This window comes from Leucoraja erinacea, unplaced genomic scaffold (assembly GCF_028641065.1).
Source record: "Leucoraja erinacea ecotype New England unplaced genomic scaffold, Leri_hhj_1 Leri_75S, whole genome shotgun sequence".
NCBI classification, from domain to species: domain Eukaryota; kingdom Metazoa; phylum Chordata; class Chondrichthyes; order Rajiformes; family Rajidae; genus Leucoraja; species Leucoraja erinaceus.
Genome location: NW_026576685.1, coordinates 1 through 25,961, shown reverse-complemented (window position 1 = coordinate 25,961; position 25,961 = coordinate 1). Strand labels below are relative to the sequence as shown.

Below are 25,961 nucleotides of genomic sequence, written 5' to 3'. Positions count from 1 at the left end.
ACCACCCCCATTTGAAGTCCACTATCTTCCACCGTTTCTACCCAGTGCTTGGTACTTACTTCCAGCAGCCACTGGTTGTCCTCCAGGATGCACCGAGCCGCAGCCTGATCCATGCCGGTCACCTGGGCAAATTCGACACAGAGACTCTCTCTCTCTCTCTCTCCCCCCCCTCTTTTCCGCTCTCTCTCCTCTCAACCCCCCTCTCTCTATCTCCCCTATCTCTCCCCTCCCTAACTCTCTTTCCCCTCTCTCTCTCTTGCCCTGTCTCTCCTCTCACCCCCTCTCTCTCCCCTGTCTCCCCCTCTCACTCTCTCCCCTTCCCTCTCTTCCTCTCTCCCCCCTCTCTCTCTCCCCTCTCTCTCTCTCCCACCTTACTCTTCCCCCTCTCTCTTGTCCCCTCTCTCCCTCTCTCTCTCCCCCTCTCCCTCTCTCCCCCTCTTTCCCCCTAACTCTCTCTCCCCTCTCTCCCCTAACTCTCTCTCCCCCTCTCTCTCTCTCTCCCCCTCTCTCTCTGTCTCTCCTCTCACTTCTCCCTATTCCCCTCTCCTCCTCCCTCTTTCCCCCATTTCTCCCTCCTACCTCACTCTTCCCCCTTGCCCTTTCTCCTCTGTCTCTATCTCTTTTTCTTTGCCCCCCATCTCTCTCTTTCCCCGTTTCTCTCTTTCCCCCCTCTGCCCTTCTCCCTCTCTCTTTTACCACCCCTCTCTCTTCCCCTTCTCTCCAATTCTCTCCTACCCTCTCCTCCCTCTCTCTCTCACTTTCTTCCCTCTCACCCCTCTCTCACTTCCCCCCCTCTCCCACCTCACTCTCCCCTCTCTCTCTCCCCCACCCCCCCCTCTCCCCCTTCTCTCTCTCCATTCACTCCCCCCTCTCTCTGTCCCCACTGTCTCCCTGTCTCCTTCCTTTCTCTCTCTCTCTCCACCTCCCTTTGAGAGTCTGTCCCTTCGGCACAGAGACTCTGGCGGCAGCGGCAGCGGCTCAACGCTTCCTACGCCTCCGACGCCCGGGACTGTCCGGAATGCTCCATGGCCAGAGCTGCAGCGAGCGACACGCCGGCCCCGGCAAACACTCGTCCGTCCCGGCTCCCCGCATCTGTTCCGGCCGCTGGTTCTGCTCCCATCCCTCCCGCAGCCTCTTCTCTCCAACACCCGCGGACCGTGCAGTTTATCCGAGTTTTGACATTTTCGTTGATCACAAAATTTCTCACCACTGAGCGTGAGAAATTTCTGATGAGCGTGAGGGCGTGAGAGTTTGCTTGAGGGCGTGAGTCTCACGCTCAAAGCGTGAGAGTTGGCAGCCCTGATATGTATACAATCATGAGAGGAATAGATCGGGTAGATGCACAGAGTAGGGGAATCGAGAACAAGAGAACAATAGGTTTAACGTGAAGGGGAAAAGATTTAATAGGAATCTGAGGGGTAACCTTTTTACACAAAGGATGGTGGGTGTATGGAACTAGCTGCCAGAGGGGGTAGTTGAGGCAGGGACTATCCCAACGTTAAGAAACAGTTAGACAGGTCCATAGATAGGACAGGTTTAGAGGGACATGGGCCAAATGCAAGCAGGTGGGACTGGTGTAGCTGGGACATGTTGGCCGGTGTGGGCAAGTTGGGCCAAAGGGCCTGTTTCCACACTGTGACTATGATTAATGGGATTAACCTCTATCAGGCAATTCACCATGGACTTGACACTCACTCTGCATCTTGGCTTTGATGTGCAGTGGGAACACTCGGTCTAACCCGTCCTTCTGTTAACTGGGCTGATGGAATATTTTGTGTAGGAATTATAATAATTGAATATTGTCAAATTCCTGGGCGTGTATATTTCCGACAATCTTTCTTGGACCCAGCACACTGATGCAATCATAAAGAAAGCACAACAATGCCTCTACTTCCTGATAAGATTACGGAGATTCAGTATGTCAAAGAGGATTGCATCGTGGCCTGGTTCGGCAACTTGAACGTCCAGGAGCAGAAAAGACGGCAAGAAGTTGTAAACACTGCCCAGGCCATCACCAGCTCTGACCTCCCCACCATCAAAGGGATCTATCGTAGTCCCTTTCTCAAAAAGACAAACCAACATCATCAAAGACTCACACCATCCTGGCCACACACTCATCTCACCACTGCCATTGGGAAGAAGGTACAGGAGCCTGAGAACTGTAACATCCAGGTTCAGGAACAGCTGCTTCCCTACAGCCATCAGGCTATTAAACACAACAACCTCATATGCAATGATGATTATTATTATTATTACACTGTTATTGTTTGTTCTTTTTTTCCGGAGTTTTGGTTATTATTTATTATGATTACATATTCTGTTGTGCTGCAGCAAGTAAGTATTTCATCGTTCTATCTGGGACATATGACAATAAAACACTCTTAACTAGATTGAATAAGTGTATTCCAACATACAAGGAATTTGCCTTGGTGCTCCGCTCACAAGTGACAACATGACACATAATTAAGAATGACACATAAAACATTAAGCATTAAGAAGAAAACATTATCGATTAAACATGTGAATTAAATAAAATACCAGAACAAAAGGAGGCTACATATTTTTGGTTATTCAGTAGAGCTACTACTCATGGAAAAAAGCTGTTTTTATGTCTGGCTGTGGCAGCTTTGAAAGTCCAGAGTCGCCTTCCAGAAGGAAGTGATTCAAAGAGTTTGTGGCCAGGGTGAGAGGGGTCAGAGATGATCGTACCTGCTCGCTTCCTGGCCTTTGCAGTGTACACTTCATCAATGGAGGGAAGGTTGCAGCCAATAACCTCAGCTAATCAGACGATTCACTGCAGCCTCCGGATGTTGTGCTTGGTGGCTGAGCCAAACCAGACCATGATGGAGAAGGCGAGGACAGACTCTATGATGGACGTATAGAATTGGACCATTATTGCCTGTGGCAGGTTGTGCTTCCTCAGCTGCCGCAGGAAGTACATCCTCTGTTGTGCCTTTTTGACTGTGGAGTCGATGGTGACCCCCCCACTTAAGGTCCTTGGAGATGATGGTTCCCAGGAACGTAAAAGACTCCACAGATGTGACTGTGGTATTGTTGATGGTGAGTGGGGTGAGGGGAGGAGGGTCTCTCCTAAAGTCTACAATTAATTCCACTAAGAACATTGAGTTCCAGGTTGTTGCAATGGCGCCAGGATGTCAGCTGAGTCACTTCCGGTTTGTGGGCAGATTCATCCCCATCCTGGATCAGTCCAATCAGGGTTGTGTCTGCAGATGTTGGTTTAAATCGAAGATAGACACAAAATGCTGAAGTAACTCAGCGAGATATGCAGCATCTCTGGAGAGAAGCAATGGGTAATGTTTCGGGTGGAGACCCGTCTGAAGATGTCTGAAGAAGGGTCTCGATCTGAACCATCGCCCATTCCTTCTCTCCAGTGATGCTGACTGTCCCGCTCAGTTACTCCAGCATTTTGTGTCTACCTCCCAGTCTTTTTAGTTTGTTTAGTTTTCAATTTTATAGATGCAGAGCAGAAACAGGCCCTTCGGCCCACCAGGTCTGTGCTAACCAGCGATCACCCCGTACACTAGCACTATCAAACACACTAGGGACAATTTACAATGTTTACCAAAGACAATTAACTTACAAACATTCATGTCTGGAGTGTGGGAGGAAACAGAAGCACCCGGAGAAAACCCACACGGTCACGGGGAGAAATATACAGCATGGAAACAGGCCCTTCAGCCCACCGAGTCCATGCCGACCATTGATCACCCTTTAGACTTTAGAGATCCAGCGCAGAATCAGGCCCTTTACCCCACCGAGTCTGCGTCGACAAGCGATCACCCTGTACCCTAGTTTTATCCCACACACTAGGGACAATTTACATTTACAGAAGCCAATTAACATGTATGTCTTTGGGATGTGTGAGGAAACCGGAGCACCTGGAGAAAACCCACTTGGTCACAAGGAGAAGGTACAAACTCAGTTCCAGACAGTACCTGTAGTCAGGATGGAACCCAGGTCTCTGGACAGTCAGTTGAAAACCCACCCACTCCCCTCAGCAAGAGGCAACAGTTCCCGTTGCAAACCTACATGGAACTAATATTTGGTGTGAGAAAACAAAACATGTTGGGAAAAAAACGACATTTCACCGGAGAATGTAAATTTTAAGAGGTTTTTAAAATGAATTTACTTGTGCAAACCCAGAAGTTCCATCTATATATTTTATAAAATTTCAGAAAGATATTTTGGCTAATATATGGCCAGACTTGAATGGGGTGTATAACTTATGTAGGAAGGAACTGTAGATGCTGGTAGACACGCTAAATGCTGTAGTAACTCAGCAGGTCAGACAGCAACTCTGGAGAGAAGGAATGGGTGATGTTTCAGGTCGACACCTTTCTTTATTCTGGGGTGTATAATTTTATACAGTTTAAGAAACTGCACAATCAAATGAGATGTGTTAATTAAAAATAGTCGATTTTTGGAGTGTGGGAGGCACGGTGGCTCAGCGGTAGAGTTGCTACCTCACAGCGCCAGAGACCCGGGTTCAATCCTGACTGTACGGAGTTTGTGCGTTCTCCCCGTGACCTGCGTGGGTTTTCTCCCACTCTGCAAAAACGTGAAGCTTTGTAGGTTAATTGACTTGGTGTAAGTGTAAATTGTCCTTAGTGTGTGTTGGATAGAGCTAGTGTGCAGGGATCGCTGGTCGGCACAGACTCGGTGGGCTGGTGCATCTCTAAACAAAACTAAACTAAACTAAAGCAAACAAATGAAACGTATACACAATAATACTCGGACAGCTCCACAGGATGTGAGCTCCATAAATCACTGCATTCATTGCCTCCAGCTTTGTCGTTGCTACAGGTTAACAGCGGAGTCTCCAGACGTTCTCCACGTTCTGTGCGTGGCCTCTGAAAGTGGACAAACAACTATCATCACAAAGGCGCTCCAATCCCAGCTCAGAGAATGAATATTTTTAAGGGAGCGATAGATAGATTTTTGATTAGTACGGGTGTCAGAGGTTAGGGAGAGAAGGCAAGAGGGTGGGGTTAGGAGGGGGAGATAGATCAACCATGATTGAATGGCGGAGTAGACTTGATGGGCCGAATGGCCTAATTCTACTCCTATTCCTTATGACATGAAAGGAATCAAAACAATGTGGGGGACAAACAGAACCGTAACATCAGAGCAATAAACTTTAAAAAGTCCCCGTCAGTGACATTGCGTGTATGTTATTATTTAGTTTAATGTAGATTTTCATCATACAAGGTTCAACTTAATATTAGCTTTGTTTAGAGATACAGAATGGAAACAGGCCCTTCAGCCCACCGAGTCCGTGCCAACCATCGATCCCCCTTCACACTAGTTCCACTTTCGCATAGACAAAAAGGAAAAGGAGGTGGGATAGCGTTGCTGGTTAGAGAGGAGATTAACGCAATAGAAAGGAAGGACGTTAGCTTGGAGGATGTGGAATCAATATGGTTAGAGCTGCGAAACACTAAGGGGCAGAAAACGCAAGTGGGAGTTGTGTACTGGTCACCTAACAGTAGTAGTGGCAAGCGATGGCATCAACCAGGAAATTAGAAATGTGTGCAACAAAGGTAAAACAGTTATAATGGGCGACTTCAATCTACATATAGATTGGGTGAATCAAATTGGCAGGGGTGCTGAGGAAGAGGATTTCTTGGAATGTATGCAGGATAGTTTTCTAAACCAACATGTAGAGGAACCAACGAGAGAGCAGGCTATTCTAGACTGGGTATTGAGTAATGAGGGTTAGTTAGCAGTTTTGTTGTGCGTGGCCCCTTGGGCAAGAGTGACCACAATATGGTTGAGTTCTTCATTAGGATGGAGAGTGACATAGTTAATTCAGAAACAAAAGTTCTGAACTTAAAGAAAGGTAACTTTGAGGGTATGAGACGTGAATTGGCCAAGATAAACTGGCAATTGATTCTTAAAGGGTTGACGGTGGATATGCAATGGAAGGCATTTAAAAACTGCATGGATGAACTACAACAATTGTTCATCCCAGTTTGGCAAAAGAATAAATCAGGGAAGGTAGTGCATCTGTGGATAACAAGGGAAATCAGGGATAGTATCAAAACAAAAGATGAAACGTACAAATTAGCTAGAAAAAGCAGCCTACAAGAGGACTGGGAGAAATTCAGAGTCCAGCAGAGGAGGACAAAGAGCGTGTTGGTTGGAGTAGGTAAAATTGTGAGGGGAGAGCAGCACGGGGGATGTCATTGGTGTTGAATGGGGGGGGGGGGGGGGTTCAGTACTGGATGGATGGGGGTAGACAACAGTGCTGGAGAAACTCAGCATCTATGGAGCGAAGGAAATAGGCAACGTTTCAGGTCGAGACCCTTCTTCAGACTGTTCCCCCCATTCTTCTTCAATGGGAGGATCAGTACAGGATGGATGGGGGGGGGGGGGGGGGGAGGAGGGGAGATCAGCGCAGGATGAATGGGGGGGGGGATCAGTACAGTGTGGATCGAAGGGTCTGTGCAGGATGAATGGGGATCACTACAGGATGAATGAGGGGATGGTGCAGGGTAAATGCAGGGTGGGTCAGTATGGGATGAATGCATGGATTAGTACAGGATGGATGGGAGATCAGTACAGGATGGATGGGAGATGGAGGAGAAGGATGCAGGATGGATGGGAAGGGGGGTAAGTACAGGGTGAATTGGGGAACCAGTGTAGGATGGATAGGGGGGGGGGGGACAGGAGAATTATTGCGAGGTGGATAGGTTGATCAGCGCAGGATGAATAGATTGGGGGGGGGGGGGGGGGAGCACAGGGGATGTCAGTGAGGACTGAATGGAGATGGGAATGGGAATGGGGATCAGTGCGGGATGTAGAGGAGGGGTCCCAGGATAAAGGGGGGGGGGGGGGGAGTACAAGAGAGAGAGAGAGAGAGAATGGGGGCGAGGGGGGGAGGAAGAAGGGTCATCGCTCCTCGGACAACATCGCCCGCTGCCTTGGCCGTTGGGATTTCCTCGCCACCGCCAGCCAACAGCAAGGTGCGGGGCCGACTGGTGCAGCTCAGAGATCATATAGTTATAGTATCTTTGGTGCAGCTGCTTCAGAAGTATCGGAGCGAATGACGGGTCCTCCCGGCCTCGGCGTGCAGAAGGATTTTTTCTAAAGCGCCGTTAGCGGGTTTGCAAGCAGCGGCCGGGGTGGGCGGGGCGCGAGAGGAGGGGGTGATGGAGCCGCTGTCGCGGCCGCTGCTGCCGCTGTTTGGGGCCCGTCATTCGCTCCGACCCTTCGTCACCCTGCACCTAGTATCTGTCCCACGCAACACAGCCGTCATCGCCGACATAAAACGGCGCGTTCCTCATCTCCAGAGATGCTGCCTGACCCCCGGAGTTACTACAGTTTTTTGTGTCTATCTTCGGTACAAACATGTATCTGGTTGCCAAGCCGGGCAAAATGACTCGGTGTTTAGGTTGCCCGGCGGCGCTTTGAGTGGTCAGTGGCACCCGGGCAACCGTTAATTTCGAGCTCTGTCCTGAGGATTGGAGGGTAGCTAATGTAACCCCACTTTTTAAAAAGGGAGGGAGAGAGAAAACGGGGAATTACAGACCAGTTAGTCTAACATCGGTGGTGGGGAAAATGCTAGTCAGTTATTAAAGATGGGATAGCAGCACATTTGGAAAGTGGTGGAATCATTGGACAAAGTCAGCATGGATTTATGAAAGGTAAATCATGTCTGACGAATCTTATAGAATTTTTGGAGGATGTAACTAGTAGAGTGGATAAGGGAGAACCAGTGGATGTGTTATATCTGGACTTTCAGAAGGCTTTCGACAAGGTCCCACATAAGAGATTAGTATACAAACCTAAAGCACATGGCATTGGGGGTTCAGTATTGATGTGGATAGAGAACTGGCTGGCAGACAGGAAGCAAAGAGTAGGAGTAAACGGGTCCTTTTCAGAATGGCTGGCAGTGACTAGTGGGGTACCGCAAAGCTCAGTGCTGGGACCCCAGCTATTTACAATATATATTAATGATTTGGACGAGGGAATTGAATGTAACATCTCCAAGTTTGCGGATTACACGAAGCTGGGGGGCAGTGTTAGCTGTGAGGAGGATGCTAGGAGGCTGCAAAGTGACTTGGATAGGTTGGGTGAGTGGGCAAATGCATGGCAGATGCAGTATAATGTGGTTAAATGTGAGGTTATCCACTTTGGAGGCAAGAACAGAAAAGTAGACTATTATCTGAATGGTGGCCGATTAGGAAAAGATGAGACGCAACAAGACCTGGGTGTCATGGTACACCAGTCATTAAAAGTAGGCATGCAGGTGCAGCAGGCAGTGAAGAAAGCGAATGGTATGCTAGCATTCATAGCAAAAGGATGAGTATAGGAGCAGGGAGGGTCTTGGTGAGACCACACCTGGAGTATTGCGTACAGTTTGGCCTCCAAAACTGAGGAAGGACATTATTGCCATAGAGGGAGTATAGAGAAGGTTCACCAGACTGATTCCTGGGATGTCAGGACTTTCATATAACCATATAACAATTACAGCACGGAAACAGGCCATCTCGACCCTTCTAGTCCGTGCCGAACATGTATTCTCCCCTAGTCCCATATACCTGCGCTCAGACCATAACCCTCCATTCCTTTCCCGTCCATATAACTATCCAATTTATTTTTAAATGATAAAAACGAACCTGCCTCCACCACCTTCACTGGAAGCTCATTCCACACAGCCACCACTGTCTGAGTAAAGAAGTTCCCCCTCATGTTACCCCTAAACTTCAGTCCCTTAATTCTCAAGTCATGTCCCCTTGTTTGAATCTTCCCTACTCTCAGTGGGAAAAGCTTATCCACGTCAACTCTGTCTATCCCTCTCATCATTTTAAAGACCTCTATCAAGCCCCCCTTACGCTTCTGCGCTCCAAAGAATAAAGCCCTGAGGAATATGAGGAAAGACTGGATAGGCTAGGCTTGTACTCGCTAGAATTTAGGAGATTGAGGGGGGATCTTATAGAAACTTACAACATTCTTAAGGGGTTGGACAGGTTAGATGCAGGAAGATTGTTCCCTATGTTGGGGAAATCCAGGACAAGGGGTCACAGCTTAAGGATAAAGGGGAAATCCTTTAGGACCAGGATGAGAAAAACATTTTTCACACAGAGAGTGGTGAATCTCTGGAACTCTCTGCCACAGAAGGTAGTTGAGGCCAGTTCATAGGCTATATTTAAGAGGGGGTTAGATGTGGCCCTTGTGGCTAAAGGGATCAGGGGGTATGGAGAGAAGGCAGGTATGGGATACTGAGTTGGATGATCAGCCATGATCATATTGAATGGTGGTGCAGGCTCGTAGGGCCGAATGGCCTACTCCTGCACTTAATTTCTATGTTTCAATGTTTCCCTCTCCCTCTCCCACCCATCCCTCTCTCCCCACCCCCTTCCATATAACCATATAACAATTACAGCACGGAAACAGGCCATCTCGGCCCTACAAGTCCGTGCCGAACAACTTTTTTTCCCCTTAGTCCCACCTGCCTGCACTTATACCATAACCCTCCATTCCCTTCTCATCCATATGCCTATCCAATTTATTTTTAAATGATACGAATGAACCTGCCTCCACTACTTCCACTGGAAGCTCATTCCACACCGCTACCACTCTCTGAATAAAGAAGTTCCCCCTCATATTACCCCTAAACTTCCGTCCCTTAATTCTGAAGTCATGTCCTCTTGTTTGAATCTTCCCTATTCTCAAAGGGAAAAGCTTGTCCACATCAACTCTGTCTATCCCTCTCATCATTTTAAAGACCTCTATCAAGTCCCCCCTTAACCTTCTGCGCTCCAGAGAATAAAGACCTAACTTATTCAACCTATCTCTGTAACTTAGTTGATGAAACCCAGGCAACATTCTAGTAAATCTCCTCTGTACTCTCTCTCTAACCCTACCCCCTTCCCTTCTACCCCTCCCCTCTCCCTCACCCCCCCCCTTCCCCTCTCCCCCCCCCCCCTTCCCCCCTGTCCCTCTTCCACCACTCACCCTACCCCTCCCTCCCCCACTCTTCCACTTCTCTCCCTCACCCCACCCCGCTCCCTTCCCCACCCCTCTCTCCCCCCCCTTCCTTCCCCCTCTCTCCCCCCCACCCCTCTGACCCTCTTCCACCACTCCTTCTACCTCTCCCCCTCCCTCTCCACTATTCCACTTCTCTCACCCCTTCCCCGCCACTCTCCCTCCCCACTCTTTCACCTCACTCCCCCCACACCTCTCTCTCCCTCCCTCCCTGCCTCCCCATCCCCCTCTCCCCCACATCTCTCTCTCCCCATCCCCCTCTCTCACCCCTCCCCCCCCTCTCCTTCCCCTCCCAAATCTGTCCCGTTTCCTCCTCCTCCTCCTCCTCTCCCCTCCCTCCCTCTCTTCTCCCCCCCCCCCCCCCCCCCCCACCCTATGTGTTTTGGGGGGTGGTTAATGTGAGTGTGATGCCACAGCCCCCCCCCCCCCTCCCCCCGCAACCGCCATTGGGGAAACAGCTGTTTCCCGATTCCATTTTGTCGTGTTTACGCACACATTTTTTAATCCAAAATCCTTCCCCCCCCCCCCACCCTAAATTTCAAAAGAAAACTCCTTCTCCCCCCCCCCCCCCCCCCCACCCCCACCCCAGCCCAAAAGAAACCCCAGCCCCAGCCCCCAGCCCCAGCCCCAGCCCAGCCCCAGCCCCAGGCCCAGCCCCAGCCCCAGGCCCAGGCCCAGGCCCAGGCCCAGGCCCAGGCCCAGGCCCAGGCCCAGGCCCAGGCCCAGGCCCAGGCCCAGGCCCAGGCCCAGGCCCAGGCCCAGGCCCAGGTGAACGTTCCATCGTGTGATGTCACAATGCCCAATGCTCAAAGACATTCTTGCCATAGAGGGAGTGCAGAGAAGGTTCACCAGACTGTTTCCTGGGATGTCAGGACTTTCATATGAGGATAGACTGGATAGACTCGGCTTGTACTCGCTAGAATTTAGAAGATTGAGGGGGGATCTTATAGAAACTTACAAAATTCTTAAGGGGTTGGACAGGCTAGATGCAGGAAGATTGTTCCAGATGTTGGGGAACTCCAGAACAAGGGGTCACAGTTTAAAGATAAAGGGGGAAATATTTTAAGACCGAGATGAGGAAAACATTCTTCACACAGAGAGTGGTGAATCTCTGGAATTCTCTGCCACAGAAGGTAGTACCCCTACCCCACTCTACTTTCCCTCCCAAATCTCTCCAGTTCATGATCATATTGAATGGCGGTGCAGGCTCGAAGGGCCGAATGGCCTACTCCTGCATCTAATTTCTATGTCTATGTTCTATGTTTCTCTCCTCCTTCTTTCCCCTTCCTCCCCTGTTCTCACCCTCCCCTCTCCCCACCCCGTCTCCCTCTCCACCCTTCCCCCCACCTGTGTGTTTGGGGGGTGGTTAATGTGAGTGTGATGCCGCAGCCCCCCCCCACCTGTGTGACCGACAGCCCCCCTCCCCCCCCACCCACAAACGCGAGTTGGGATAGTTTTCTATCTATCTTTAAAACTGTGTGGCTGCCGTCATCCGGCGTCCGACCGGCTGACGGCCGCCTTTCTGCCTTTGATTCGTTGCTACGCCGACACCAGACACAGAATCGCCGAGATTTTTTCCATTTTGGTAGCGATTTCACTTTTCATTCTAAGTATCCACTCCTGATTAAATTTTGTCATGTTTATGTACACATTTTTAATCAAATCCTTCTTCCCCCCCCCCCCCGCCCCCCAATTATCAAAAAATAAACAGCTCTCACCCATAACATTTTGGTGAACGTTCCATCGTGAGAGGTCACAATGCCCAATCCTCACAGATTTCCAATCGGAATGGATGCATTAACATATGCCTTTGCACCACCAGCCCCAGCCCCAGTCAGATTCCCCACCCCGCAACCATGCTTTGGAGGAACAGACCCCATAGACCCAGGTGGTTAGTGTGACGCCTCACCCCCCACCCCTTTCCCCCTCCCCACTCTTCCCCTCCATCCACACTCTTCCCCCTCCTTGCCTCCCTCCCCCCTCCCCCACACATCTCTCCCCCTCTCCGTTACCTCTCCTGCCCGTCCCCCACCCCTCTCTCCTCCCCCTCTCCAACTCCTTCTCCCCACCCCTCTCCCCCCCCACCCCCTACCCTCCCCCACTCCCTGCCCTCTACCCATTCTTCCCCCCTCTACCCCATCTCCCCCTCCCATCTCCCTCCTCCCCTGTCCATCTTCCACCACTCCCCTGTCCCTCTTCCCACCACTCCCGCTACCCCTCTCCCCCTCCCTCCCTCCCCACTCTTCCATTTCTCTCCCCCCCCCTCCCCCGCCCCCCACCCCTCCCACCCCTCTCCCTCCCTCCAACCCATCTCTGCCTCTCTTCTACCCCTCTTTCGCACTCTTACCGTCCCCTCTCCCTCACCACTATTTCCCCCCTCTCCCCCCCTACCACTCTCCCCCTCCCTCCACACTCTTCCCCTTCTCCCCTTCCTCTTCTCACTCCTCCTTCTCCTCGCCTCCCTCTCTCCCTTTCCCCCAACCCCTCTCCCCCCCACTCTCATCCTCCCCTCCCCCCCCATCTCCCCCCCTCTCCATCTCCCTCTCTCCTCACCCCCTCTCCCTCCCCTCCCCCTCCCCACCCCCCCCCTCCCTCCTCACCTCCCACCCCCCTCTCTCCCCCCTCATCTCCTCCCCCCACCCCCTTCCCCTCTCTCTTGCACCACTCCCCGCTACCCCTCTCCCATCCCCTACCCTCTTCCTGCCCTCCCCCACTCTCCTCCCACTCACCACTCTCCTCCCCCTTCCCATACCCCTCTCACACCCCCTACCCCGCTTTGCTCTCCCTCCCAAATCTCTCCCATTTCCTCCTCCCCCTCTCCCCACCCCGTCTCCCCCTCCGCCCACCCGTGTGTTTGGGGGGTGGTTAGTGTGAGTGTGATGCCGCAGCCCCCCCTACCTCCCCGCAAATGCGCGTTGGAGAAACAGACCCAACGGGTCTGCACTTGGTCTAGTCTATCTTTAAAACTGTGCGGCAGCCGGCGTCCGTCCGACGTCCATCCGTCCAGCTGCCTGCCGGCCGCCTTTCTGCCTTTGATTCATTGCTACGCCAACACCAGACACAGAATCGCCGAGATTTTTTCCATTTCAGTAGAGATTTCACTTTTCTTTCTAAGTATCCACTCCTGATTAAATTTCGTCGTGTTTATGTACACATTTTTAATCAAATCCTTCAAACCCCCCCCCCAATTTCAAAAGAAAACTGCTTCTCACCCATAGAAGCAGCCCCAACCACAGCCCCTGGTGAACGTTCCATCGTGTGATGTCACAATGCCCAATGCTCACAGATGTCCAATCGGAATGGATCAATTTACATATGCCTTTGCACCAGCCCCTCCCCCCCAGCCCCCGCAGCCTGTGTCATCACATGTGTGGGAATAGAGAAACAGGATTGGGGGTGAAAGGGAATGGGGAACAGAAGGACTGTCCCTACCCCTCCCCCTTCCACTCTCCCTCCCCACTATTTCCTCTCCCCCACCCCGCCCCCCCTCCCCCTCCCTCCACACTCTCACCCCTCCCTACCCCATCCTACCCCGTCCAGCATTACTGCAGATTTTGTGTCTACCAAGTCAAACCTTCTAGCCTGCTCTTATGTCTAATTTCGCTAAATTATAGAGGTTAAAACACTCACCATTTAGTAAGACATTTCGTAGAAAGAGGCAGAGCAGCAGCAGCACTATCATAGCAGCGATGGCAATCAGCTCAACCCACCAGAAACGTTTGGCTCTCTTCGACACAACCATTCCCTTCGTATTCTCTAGCGGGAAAGACACTGACACAGAAACATCCACTCAATATTGATGCAAATATTAAAAATCAGAAACCAAAAAAACTTTCATGCAATTTTCCACAGAATCCTTGGAGGTATGAGGAATACATTGTAGTTTAGAGGTTTAGAGATACAGTGCGGAAACAGGCCCTTGGGCCCACCGAGTCTGCGCCGACCAGCGATCCCCACACATTAGCACTATCCCACACTAGGAACAATTTACATTTATACCAAGCCAATTAACCTGTACGTGTGGGAGGAAACGGGAAATCCGGAAACAACCCACACGCGGTCACGGGTTGAACGTACAAACACCGTACAGACAGGACCCGTAGTCAGGATCGAACCCGGATCTCTGTAAGCGATGTAAGCCAGCAACTCTACCACTGAGCCACCATGCCACCCAATAGAACGTGCTGCCTGGAGTGGTGGTGAAGGCAGATAGTTGATGAAAATTTAACTTGTATTTAAGGTCAAACTGGGCAGTGGGAATGATCAGTGAATGATAAATTTATGCAGGGACCCACGTACAAGACACTGTGCAACATCTGGTGAAGGCCGGTGTACCTGGAAAGTTCTCATATAGAACATAGAACAGTACAGAAATAGACACAAAGTGCTGGAGTAACTCAGCGGGACAGGCAGCATCTCTGGAGAGAAGGAATGGGTGCCGTTTCAGGTCGAGGCCTTTCTTCAGATCAGGTTTCGAAAAGGACCTCGACCTAAAACTTCACCCATTCCTTCTCTCCAGAGATCACCCATTCCTGCTCTCCTTCTGTCCCGCTGAGTTACTCCAGTGTTTTGCGTCTATCTTCGGTGTAAACCAGCATCTGCAGTTCCTTCACACACAGAACAGTACAGCACAGGAATAGGCCCTTCGGCCCATAATGTCTGTGCCAAACACGATGCCATGTTAAACTAATCCCTTAGTTTTAGTTTAGTTTAGAGATACAGCGCGGAAACAGGCCCTTCAGCCCAACACGTCCGCGGTGACCAGTGATCCCCGCACACTAACACACTAGGGACAATTTACAATTATACCAAGCCATTTAGCCTACAAACCTGTACGTCTTTGGAGTGTAGGAGGAAACTGGAGATCCCGGAGAAAACCAACACAGGTCACAGGGAGAACGTACAAACTCCGTACAGACAGCACTCGTAGTCAGGATCGTCCCCGGGTCTCTGGTGCTGTGAGGCAGCAACTCTATCGCTGCGCCACCGTGCCACCCCGGTGTTTCACAACTGCGCTGAATGCCATTTTAAATTCTCAATGGCCCTTTCACTACTTCCAATTGTTTTACTACCCTTGATTGCCCAAAATAGGTGAGAGGGGGAAAGTTTAAAGGAGAAGTGAGAGGTCAGTTTTATTACAGAGTGTGGTGGGCGTCTGGAATGTGCTGCCAGGGGTGGTGGTGGAGGCTGATACGATAGTGGTGTTTAAGAGGCTTTTAGTTAGGCACAGGGATATGCAGGGAACGGAGGGATATGGATCATGAGAAGGCACGGGAGATCGGTTTTACTTTGCATCATGCTTGGCACAGACATTGTGGGCCGAAGGGCCTGTTCTGTGCTGGATCTTCATAAGTTCACAAGTGATAGGAGCAGAATGAGGCCATTCGGCCCATCAAGTCTACTCCACCACTCAATCATGGCTGATCTATCTCTCCCTCCTAAACCCATTCTCCTGCCTTCTCCCCATAACCCCTGACATCTTGTATAACTTTGCCACCAGCTACAGCCGGTGATGGCATAGTTATGGGGCGTGAAATAGGAGCTCAACAAATCAAAGAATTATGACAGAACGGAATCGTCATCTCAGTGAAAGACAATACAAGTTTTTTTATTCTATGGATCCCAGAAATAACAAATAGAAAATACTTAGCAGGTCAGGCAGCATCTATGGGAAGAGAAGTATTCAACGTTTCAGGTTGAATAGCCAAGAGACATTTAGTTTAGTTTAGTTTAGTTTATTGTCACGTGTATCGAGGTACATTGGAAAGCTGTTTTTGTTGCGTGCTATCCAGCCAGCGGAAAGACTATACATGATTACAATGGAAGAAATCTCTCAATCCAAAACGTCACCTGTCCCTATTCTCCAGAGATGCTGCCTGATCCGCTGAGTTACTCCAGCAATTACTCATGACTGCGTAGCCGGTCAAAGTGCGAACTCCATCATCAAGTTCGCTGACGACACCACTGTTGTGGGACGTATCACTGATGGGGACGAGTCAGAGTATAGAAGTGAGATCGACCGACTGACCAAATGGTGCCAGCACAATCTCATGGCCCTCAACACCAGCAAAACCAAGGAACTGATTGTGGACTTTGGAAGGGGTAGGATGGGGACCCACAGTCACGTTTATATTGGTGGAAAGGGTCGAGAGCTTCAAATTCCTGGGCGTGCACATCTCTGAAGATCTCTCCTGGTCCGAGAACACTGATGCTATTATAAAGAAAGCACATCAGCGCCTCTACTTCCTGAGAAGATTACGGAGAGTCGGTTTGTCAAGGAGGACTCTCTCTAACCTGTACAGGTGCACAGTAGAGAGCATGCTGACCGGTTGCATCGTGGCTTGGTCTGGCAACTGGAGTGCCCAGGAGCGAAAAAGCAGTAAACACTGCCCAGTCCATCATCGGCTCTGACCTCCCTACCATCGAGGGGATCTATCGCAGTCGCTGCCCCAAAAAGGCTGGCAGTATCATCAAGGACCCACATCATCCTGGCCACACACTCATCTCCCCGCTACCTTCAGGTAGAAGGTACAGGAGCCTGAAGACTGCAACCTCCAGGTTCAGAAACAGCTTCTTTCCCACAGCCATCAGGCTATTGAACTCAACTCAAACAAAACTCTGAACATTAATAGCCCATTATCTGTTTATTTGCACTTTATCTGTTTTATTTAATTCATGTGTGTATATATTCATACAATGGTATATGTACACACTGATCTGGTCAGTATTCATGCCTTCTATATTCTGTTGTGCTGAAGCAAAGCAAGAATTTCATTGTCCTATCTGGGACACATGACAATAAACTCTCTTGAATCTTGAATTTGTGTCTATCTTCAGTGTAAACCAGCATCTGCAGTTCCTTCCTATACATGATTACAATGTACGGATACATGATAAAGGGAATAACCTTTAGTGCAAGATAAAGTCCAGTAAAGTCAACTTGACTTTAAAAGTTTGTTGTCTATATTGAGGGCGTTTTTTCAAGGAGAGAGATGTTTTTTTCCCACTTACTTGCGGTAAAGGTTTCAGTTTGTTTCTCCTTCAGCCTGGTGTTGTGAATGCTACAGGTGATGCAGTGTACTCCAGCAGACACCCACAGGAACGAGGTTACGTTGCACAGTCTCTGCGGGGAGCAGTCGGTGTGGGTTGTGGCCGTGCTGTTCGGATCTAGGTTCAGGGACCCGCAGGTCCAGCCCACCGCTGGGGCTGGATACCCTCCCCAGGAGGAGCAGGTCAGCCTCAGCACCCCTCCTGCACCTTGCTGTCCCTCCGACAGATGCGTACTCAGGGTCGGCTTGGCAAAGTGGGCTGGAATGGAACAGCAGCGTTAACATTAACAAGACAGCGCTGACTGGCTAGCACCCAACAAAAGCTTTTCACTGTTCCTCGACACACTTTTATTTTACATTTCGAAATATACTTTCTTCGAGAAATAAATATATCTAACACATGATCCTTACAAGTCTCCATCCAACATTGTCGGAGGCTATACATACATTCAATACTGTTTACACAAATCACACAATTTTACCCCACACCCTTGCCACTCATGTGGCCCACTTGCATGGAATCCCTTCCCTTATTTTAAGGGGCGTCTCCACCACACCGTGCCCCCTATGTCCAGCAGCAGAAGGACCCTAGACTGTGGTCCTCCCCCACCGAGCCTTGGCGTTGGCTGCACCAAGCTTCAGTGGGTCCCGCAGCACGTACCCCTGCAGTCTGCAGCGGGCCAGTCGGCAACATTCCCCAACGGACATCTCGCTCTGCTGGGTGGTGAACAACGCTCGGGCAGACCAAAGAGCGTCTTTCACCGAGTTGATGACCTTCCAGCAGCACTCGATGTCAGTCTCTGAATGTGTCCCTGGGAACAGTCCGTAAATCACAGAGTCCTCTGTGACGGAGCTGTTCAGAATAAATCGTGACAGAGATGGGTCTCCAATTCTTTATATCCTTCCTCTCCCCCTTCTGCTTGTAGATTAGGGTGATGCTGCCCTTCCTCATGGAGTCTGACATGCTGCCGGCTAGAAGCATGTCGTTGTACATTTCCAGCAGGTCCGGGCCCACCCAGTCCCACAGAGCCCAATACAACTCGGCCGGTAAGCCATCATTTCCAGGAGTTTTACTCGTCAAAGGAACGGATGGAGCCAGTCAGCTCCTCTAGGGTCAGAGGTTGGTCCAGACTCTCCCGCTTGCTGTCCTCCAAGACCTCCGTGATAGAACACAGGAAATTCTGGGAGGCGGTGGTGCTGTCCGTGGCCTTTCTGGTGCACAAATCTGTTTAAAAGGTTTTGCAGATCCTCAGCATGTCCGTCAGCAAGGATGTTACTGAGCCGTCGTCCTCCCTAAGGCTGTTGATCACAGAGCTTTGGTTTAAACCAAAGATAGACACAAACTAGCAGGAGGAATCAGTGTCAGGAGGAATCAGAGGGATTGTGTGTCTATCTTTATGTACTTGTATCCCACGGTCTCTCAGTTCTAAGAATCTCCCTTTCATTCACTATGTACCTGCTGGCGTAGCTTTGGGTTAAATGTACAAAATGTTGCATTCCATTGAATTAAATTGCAGCTGAGTTTGAGTTTAGTTTATTGTCACGTGTACTGAGGTACAAGGAAAAGAGTTCTGTAGAGAGCTCTGCCATTCGCTTGTCCATTTCCCCAGTTGAACTTGACCCTGGTGCAACTATAAACTACCTTCCTCACTGTCCACCACACCTACAATTTTGGTGCCATCTACACACTTAATCATCTATATTCTCTTCCACACTGCAAACAAAGACCAGCCAGTCCAAATCGGTGCCAATTTTAAATTGTTGAAGAGAGAAGATTATTCATGACATGGTTTTTTTGTCTCTGGAGCGTCAGAGACAGATTGGAGATCTGTTAGGAAGTAAATAACATTCCAAAAGCTTTAGTGTTGACAGTCAAACCCTTTATCCCCAGGGAGGGAATGTCAAAAACTAGATGGCGTAGCTTTCAGGTGAGAGGGGCAAAGTTTAAAGGAGATGTGCGGGGCAAGTTGTGTCACACAGACACAGGGTGGTGGGTGCCTGGAACACGCTGCCAGGGGTGGTGGTGGAGGCAGATACGACAGTGGTGTTTGACATGGTAGTGCAGGGATTAGATCGATGTGGATCAAGTGCAGGCAGATGAGATTAGTTTAGCTGGGTATCATGTTTGCTGGGCCGAAAGGTCCATTCCTGTGCTGTACTGTTCTATGTTCCACCTATCAGCTACTGCTGGGTCCTGAAGAATATCTGCAGACGATGACGATCTTGAGTGTACGGAGCAACGATCAGGGAAACGAGTCGGTCACAACCATTACGAGTAATATAGAAGGAACAAGTCCATTGGGCAGCACGGTGGCGCAGCGGTAGAGTTGCTGTCTCACAGCGCCAGAGACCCAGGTTCGATCCTGACTACGGTCGCTGTCTGTACGGAGTTTGTACGTTCTCACCGTGACCTGCGTGGGTTTTCTCTGGAATCTCCGGTTTCCTCCCACATTCCAAAGTTGTACAGGTTTGTAGGTTAATGGGCTTGGTATAAATGTGAAATTGTCCCTAGTATTATTGTGCGGGGATTGCTGGTCGGCATGGACTCGGTGGGCCAAAGGGCCTGTTTCCAAGCTGTATCACTAAACTAAACTAAACTTTCCTAAGTATGCTTACATTTTATAGGTATGTTACAAAACTTACCTTCAGCAGTGCTGCAGTTCTGCCACTGGCCGTGTGCGCGACTTTGGCGCCTTTGAGGGGGGAGGGCGGGGTTAAAATGCCGTTTTCTCCTGCCTGTCTGAGATATATTTTCTCGGGCTGCAAGCTAATGCTGAAGAATTGTTCCGACTGCCGTTCTGTGAATTTTTTTTTAAACCGCGGGACAATTTCAGCGCTGGAGTAAAATAAAATTCCACTTCTAATGCCGTCAACGCCGACAACGGGACGGATCTCCCGTACGGGACAGTTAAAGGTAAGCCGTTTATTTTACATATAAACGTTCTTCTTAGAATTACCTTAATCCAAATTTTACGTTGCGAAAATGTGATTTAGGCCCCATACGAACCGGCAGTGTTTTTCCTGCCGATATGGGGTTTAAATTCACCGCAAACCGCAACGTTCCAATCGATCGCATTCCACAAAATCCCACTCACAAGATGATTTAAATTGCCATTAATTTACAGGAATTTAACACTAAATTCCTTCCATTTGGCCTATAAATTCATGACAATGAGATTTAAAAATCATGTTATATTGTGAATTCTTGTGTGAATGTTATTTGGACACAGACTATTTAAAATTCTTAAGAAATGGATAGATGTTGAGATCTAGTAATTGAATTTTGTAATTAGGTAACTAACTAATTATATGCTTTAATTTCAGGTCATCCAAGTAAGATTGTTTCATATTTGTTTCAGAATGCTTCAATCTATAATAACTGAAAATTTATTTCAGTTCTCTTAATTTTTAAGAAAGTTATGGGCTTTTGACTGTCCTCAATCACAGCTTTTGTGTTAAGTCAATGGAAAAGCAATTGGGAACAAGATGCTAACTTCCGAGTATGAAAATGGCCATATCTTTTTTAATACTGAAGATATGAAAGTGAATTAGGTGTCAAATTAAACTTCTTTTTATGCTTTATCTGATGGGATCAATTGCAGACTTGATTTTTAAAATCTCAAAATGTTGTAACATTGCTACATTTGACAACTTCCACTTGTCACCACCATTGTGTAGGAAGGAACTGCAGATGCTGGTTTACACAGAAGACAGACACAATATGCTGGTGTAACTTAGCGGGACAGGCAGCATCTCTGGAGAGAAGGAATGGGTGAGACCCTTCTCCAGACACCACCGCTGTTATTACAAAGAAAAGCTTAAAAACAAAGATCATGAATCTTTACCTGCTATTTGTAGTGTGACTGTAACTCGTAGAACCACGCTGTTGCCCTCAGTGGGGAGTTTCAACTGAATGAGGCATGTGTACGTGGCTGCGTCGCTCACTCGGAGGTCGGTGAGAAGAAGGGAGAAGTTGCCGTGTTTGAACTCTGCGGTGAACAGCCTTGCCCTGGTGCCCAGGCCCAATGTGTTGTCCTCTCTGCCCTTATGGAAGGAATGGATTAACCGAGTGGCCACCTGCCAGTAAACACGAATATCATTGTTGGCTTGTTTCCCCACGTTGGTGTCCAGACAGGGCAGGAGGGCACTTTCACCCACAATCCCCGTCACTGTGAGGCTAGACGGCGACACTGGGGATAAAATAAGGACAAAATAATCCCGGGTCTCGTCCACTCCTTCTCCCCAGAGAAGCTGCCTGTCCCGCTGAGTTACTCCAGCATTTTGTCTATCTTCGACTTAAACCAGCATCTGTAGTTCCTTCCTACACATTTTGTTTAGTTTAGAGATACAGCACGGAAACAGGCCCTTTGGCCCACCGAGTCCACGCCGACCAGCGATCCCCGCACACTAACACTATCCTACATACACTAGGGACAATTTACAATTGTTACCGAAGCCAATTAACCTACTAACATGTATGTCTTTGGAGTGTGGGAGGAAACCGGAGCACCCGGAGAAAAGCCACACGGGTCATGAGGAGAAGATACAAACTCCGTACACACAGCACCCATAGTCAGGATTGAACACGGGTCTCTGGCGCTGCGAGGCAGTAACTCTACCGTGGCTCCACCCTCTTTTTCTGAAGAAAAAGTATAACATACAATATTTCTAAGGAACGCAACTATTGTGTTATGGCAGCACTGCAGCTCAAAGTCCCCCTCTTCATCTCCCAGGGTTATTGCGGGTCCGTCTGTCCTAGAGTCACGGCTGCCACTAAGTCTGGGCACTCGCAGTCGAGAACCTTCTGGCCACTGGCAATCCCTGTGGACTGGGATCTGAAACTATAACTTTGTCACTCACATGGAGGAAGGCTGAAATGACTGAGGCTTGGATTGAGTCCTCTCCGGGCGTGCTTCCCACAGGCTGGGGTTGCCCCACCACTGGTGTACGTGTGGGACAGGCTGTCGACAGACAGATGAAGCATAACTGCCTTTTCTCAGACACAACAGAGGTGATCCGTGCATCTTTTTAGAGTTAGAGGGTGGTGCAGCGGTAGAGTTGCTGACTTACAGCGCCAGAGACCCAGGTCTGGTCCTGACTATGGGTGCTGCCTGTACGGAGTTTGCACGTTCTCCCCGTGACCACGTGGATTTTCTCCGGGTGCTCCGGTTTCCTCCCACACTCCAAAGATTCAGGTTTGTAGGTTAATTGGCATCTATAAAGTGTAAATTGTCCCTAGTATGTAGGTTGGTGCTAGTATGCGGGGTGATCGCTGGTCTGTGTGGACTCGGTGGGCCAAAACATACACTGTATCTCTAAACTAAACATGAAATCAAACCCCTTGGTCCACAGAGCCCACACCGACCATCGATCACCCATTCACACTAGTTCCATGTTATCCCACTTTCCCATCCACTCCGTACACATTAGGGGTAATTTTACAGAGGGCCAATTAACCTACAAACCCGCACGTCTTTGGGATGTGGGAGGAAACCGGAGCACCCGGAGAAAACCCACATGGTCACAGGGAGAACGTGCAAACTCCACACAGGCAACACCCAAGGTCATGGTCGAACCCGGGTCTCTGGCGCTGTGAGGCAGTGGCTTTAGTTCATGAAACTAATGGACCTTTTCAGAGAAGTGGAAATGAATTCTTACCTGTTCTGCAACACAAAAGCAGCAAAGCAAATTGGAGCAGCCCAGCCACCCGTCTTGTCACCCTGCAACACAGTAAATGCATTGATATTTCAACGGTGAATCCGTTTACAAGTTACTGACAATAGCCACACGCAAATTGGAGGAATAGCATCTCATATTTCGCTTGGGCAGCTTACAACCAGCGGTATGAATATTGATTTCTCTAATTTCAAGTAACCCTTGCATCCCCTCTCTCTCTCCATCCCTCCCCCACCCTAGTTATCCTGCTAGTTTCACTGTTTGTATCCCTTTGTTATCACCCCCTCCACAGCCAACAATGGATCATTGTGGGCTCTTTGGCTGACGGTCCCAGCTCTGATTTCTTCTGTACATTTTCATACCTCCAGTTTCCCTCTTCCCTGACTCTCAGTCTGAAGAAGTGTCTCCACCCGAAACATCACCCATTCCTTCTCTCCAGAGATGCTGCCTGATCTGCTGAGTTACTCCAGCTATTTGTGTCTGTCTTCAGTTTAAACCAGCATCTGTAGTTCTGTCCAACACATCTCAACTTCCTTATCTTTAGTCAGACTTTAATGGACTTTATCTTGCACTAAACATTATTCCCTTTATCCAGTACCTGCATCTGACGGCTTGGTTGTAATCACATATAGACTTCCTGCTGATGGAATAACAAAAACAGTTTGCATTGTATCTTGGTAAACGTGACAATAATAAACTAAACCAAAGTTTATTTTTTAGTTTAGTTTAGTGATACAGCGTATAAACATTTCCTTCAGCCCACCGAGTCCATGCGACCAGTGATCCCCGCACACTAACACTAAGCTACACACACACACACACACACACACGAGGGATCATTTCCACGCTGTATCTCTAAACTAAACTAAACACCATACAGACAGCACCCACAGTCAGGAACTCGGGTCTCTGGCGCTGTGAGGCAGCAACTCAAATTGAATACAGAAAATGCTGCAGAGACACATCAGGTGAGGCCGGGAGTGAAGCGGTTAATGATTCAGGTTGACGGCTTTTCAACAGAACCGAAAGATGACTTCATCTCCTGGAAACTTTCCCAGCACTTTCAGCACAGCTTGAACCAGAGGAGCCATACACGGCCTTCCCTCTCCCCAGCCGCTGCCCGGCCCCATCACACTCACTCACTCTCCTGGATCCACTAACACTTACTTTACTTCAGTTTAGTACAGCACAGAATCTGGCCATTCGGCCCATCGAGTTCGCGCTGACCAGCGATCCACGCACATTAATTGGCTTGGTATTAATGTAAATTGTCCCTAGTGTGTGTAGGATAGTGTTAGTGTGCAGGGATCGCTGGTCGCCGCGGACTCGGTGGGCCAAAGGGCCTGTTTCCGTGCTGTATCTCTAAACTAAACTAAAAATTAGCTATCTACACACACTAGGGACAATTTACTTTTTTTTATACCAAGCCAATGAACTGACAAACCTGTACGCCTTTGGAGTGTGGGAGGAAAGTGAAGATCTCGGAGAAAACCCACGCAAGTCACGGGGAGAATGTAAAACTCTCTCTCTTCTGCTCTCTTCTATGTTCGGTCACAGATAGAGCATGCAAACTCCACACAGACAGCGCCAGATATCCCGATCGAATCCTGCCCACAACAGCGCCACCTGCTGAACCACTGCACCACCCAGTGGTCGGAGGACTGTTCACCGGTGAGCTCAGACTCGAGACATTCAGCAGAAATAAATGTGCCCATTGCAAAACAAATCCCTGATTCTCTAATAATAAACTTGTTGACACAAATCTACCAAGAAAGTAATACTTATTTTCACGAAAGAGTCCCAGGGTAATACCCTGAATGAAAAATGGTGCTCGGTGAAAAAAAAAGAAAATGTCATTTATTGCAGGGGGATTTTCTGATGGTCACTAGGAATGAGAAAAGAATATTAGTTCCCTGCCCCTAACCACTTATTTTCCTTCCTCCGGCTCTTCCTATTCACTTCTGAACTGTGAGCAGTGCAGCGTACTTTTTGCACAAGTGCTCAGGGCAGTGCGTGTCAGCATTAGAACATAGAGCAGTACAACAAAGAACAGGGTGGTACGTTGGCTCAGCGGTAGAGTTGCTGCCTTACGGCACCAGAGAGCCGGGTTCGATCATGGCTACAGGTGCTTGTCTGTGTGGAGTTTGTACGTTCTCCTCGTGATCGTGTGTTTTTTCTCCAGGAACTCTGGTTTCCCCCACACTCCAAAGATGTACAGGTTTGTAGGTTAATTGGCTTCAGTAAAATTGTAAATTGTCCCTAATGTGCGTGTGTAGGATAGTGTTAGTGTGTGGGGATCGCTGGTTGGTGCAAACTCGTGGGCTGAAGGGCCTGTTTCCACGCTGTGTATCTCTTAACTAAACTAAAATTAATCAGATAATACAATACATAAATACAATCACGCCCAAACTCAAGTACACCAGGTAGAACAAAGGGGAAGGTACAGAGTGCAGAAGATATAGTTCTCGGCATTGTAGTGCATCAGTTCCAGAGACAAAGTCTAGTGTCTGCAATGGAGCAGAGGTGAATCGAAAAGTACCATAGATTATGGATGGACCATTCAAAGCCTGATAACAGAGGGGAAGAAGCGGTTCCTGAGTCTGGTGGGTGCGCTTTCAAGCTTCTGTGCCTTGTGCCGGATGGGAGAAGTTTGGATTAAACCTGGCGGGGGACAAGTCTTTGATTATGTTGGCTGCTGCTTTCCGAGGGTAACGTGAAGTGAAGATGGAATAAATTGTGAGGTTTGTCTGGTGTGACGGACTGGGCTACATCTATAAACTCTCTGCTATTTCTTGCAGTTTGTGCCAAACTGTCTGAAACCAAGCTGTGATGCAGCCCAACTGCGTGCTTTCTGTGGTGCATCCGTAGAAGAGTCGCTGGAGACTTGCTGAACTTCTTCAGTGTCCACTTGAAGTAGAGGCATTGGTGTGCATCCTTGAGTGTTGCCATCAATGTGGATGGTCCACGACAGATCACAGATTGTATTCATGGAGTCCATGTAGAACAACAAATGCAAGCCCCCATCACTCTTTCTGTACCAAAAAAAATGTGCCCCACCACATCTCATTAAACTTTCCCCCTCTCACCCACATAGCTATGCCCTCTAAACCCCTGTGGGACATTTCCACACTGGGAAAAGGGTTCTGACTGTCTACCCTATCTAATGCCTTTCATAATTTATATACTTCTACCAAGTCTCCGCACAATCCTCAACGTTCCAGAGAA

General features: G+C 49.0%; 1 protein-coding gene across 3 annotated transcripts in view; it reads right to left on the bottom strand.

The window, feature by feature from the left end:
* The window catches only part of LOC129694699 (CD276 antigen-like), a 32,422-nt gene extending 7,349 nt beyond the window's left edge, over window positions 1–25,073 (bottom strand). Inside the window, exons 1-5 of one of the 3 annotated variants that reach the window (XM_055631438.1) lie at window positions 22,719–25,073; window positions 20,906–21,250; window positions 17,023–17,319; window positions 13,642–13,767; window positions 3,226–4,871 (exon numbers count right to left, since the gene is read on the bottom strand). In XM_055631438.1, coding sequence (XP_055487413.1) covers window positions 4,819–4,871; window positions 13,642–13,767; window positions 17,023–17,319; window positions 20,906–21,250; window positions 22,719–22,800 — 903 coding nt within the window. In that variant the 5' untranslated portion in view covers window positions 22,801–25,073 and the 3' untranslated portion in view covers window positions 3,226–4,818. Of the gene's footprint in view, window positions 1–3,225; window positions 4,872–13,641; window positions 13,783–17,022; window positions 17,320–20,905; window positions 21,251–22,718 lie in introns of those variants that run through there. The other 2 variants (XM_055631437.1, XM_055631440.1) reach the window with 2 other exon arrangements.
* Window positions 25,074–25,961: the final 888 nt, after the last annotated feature.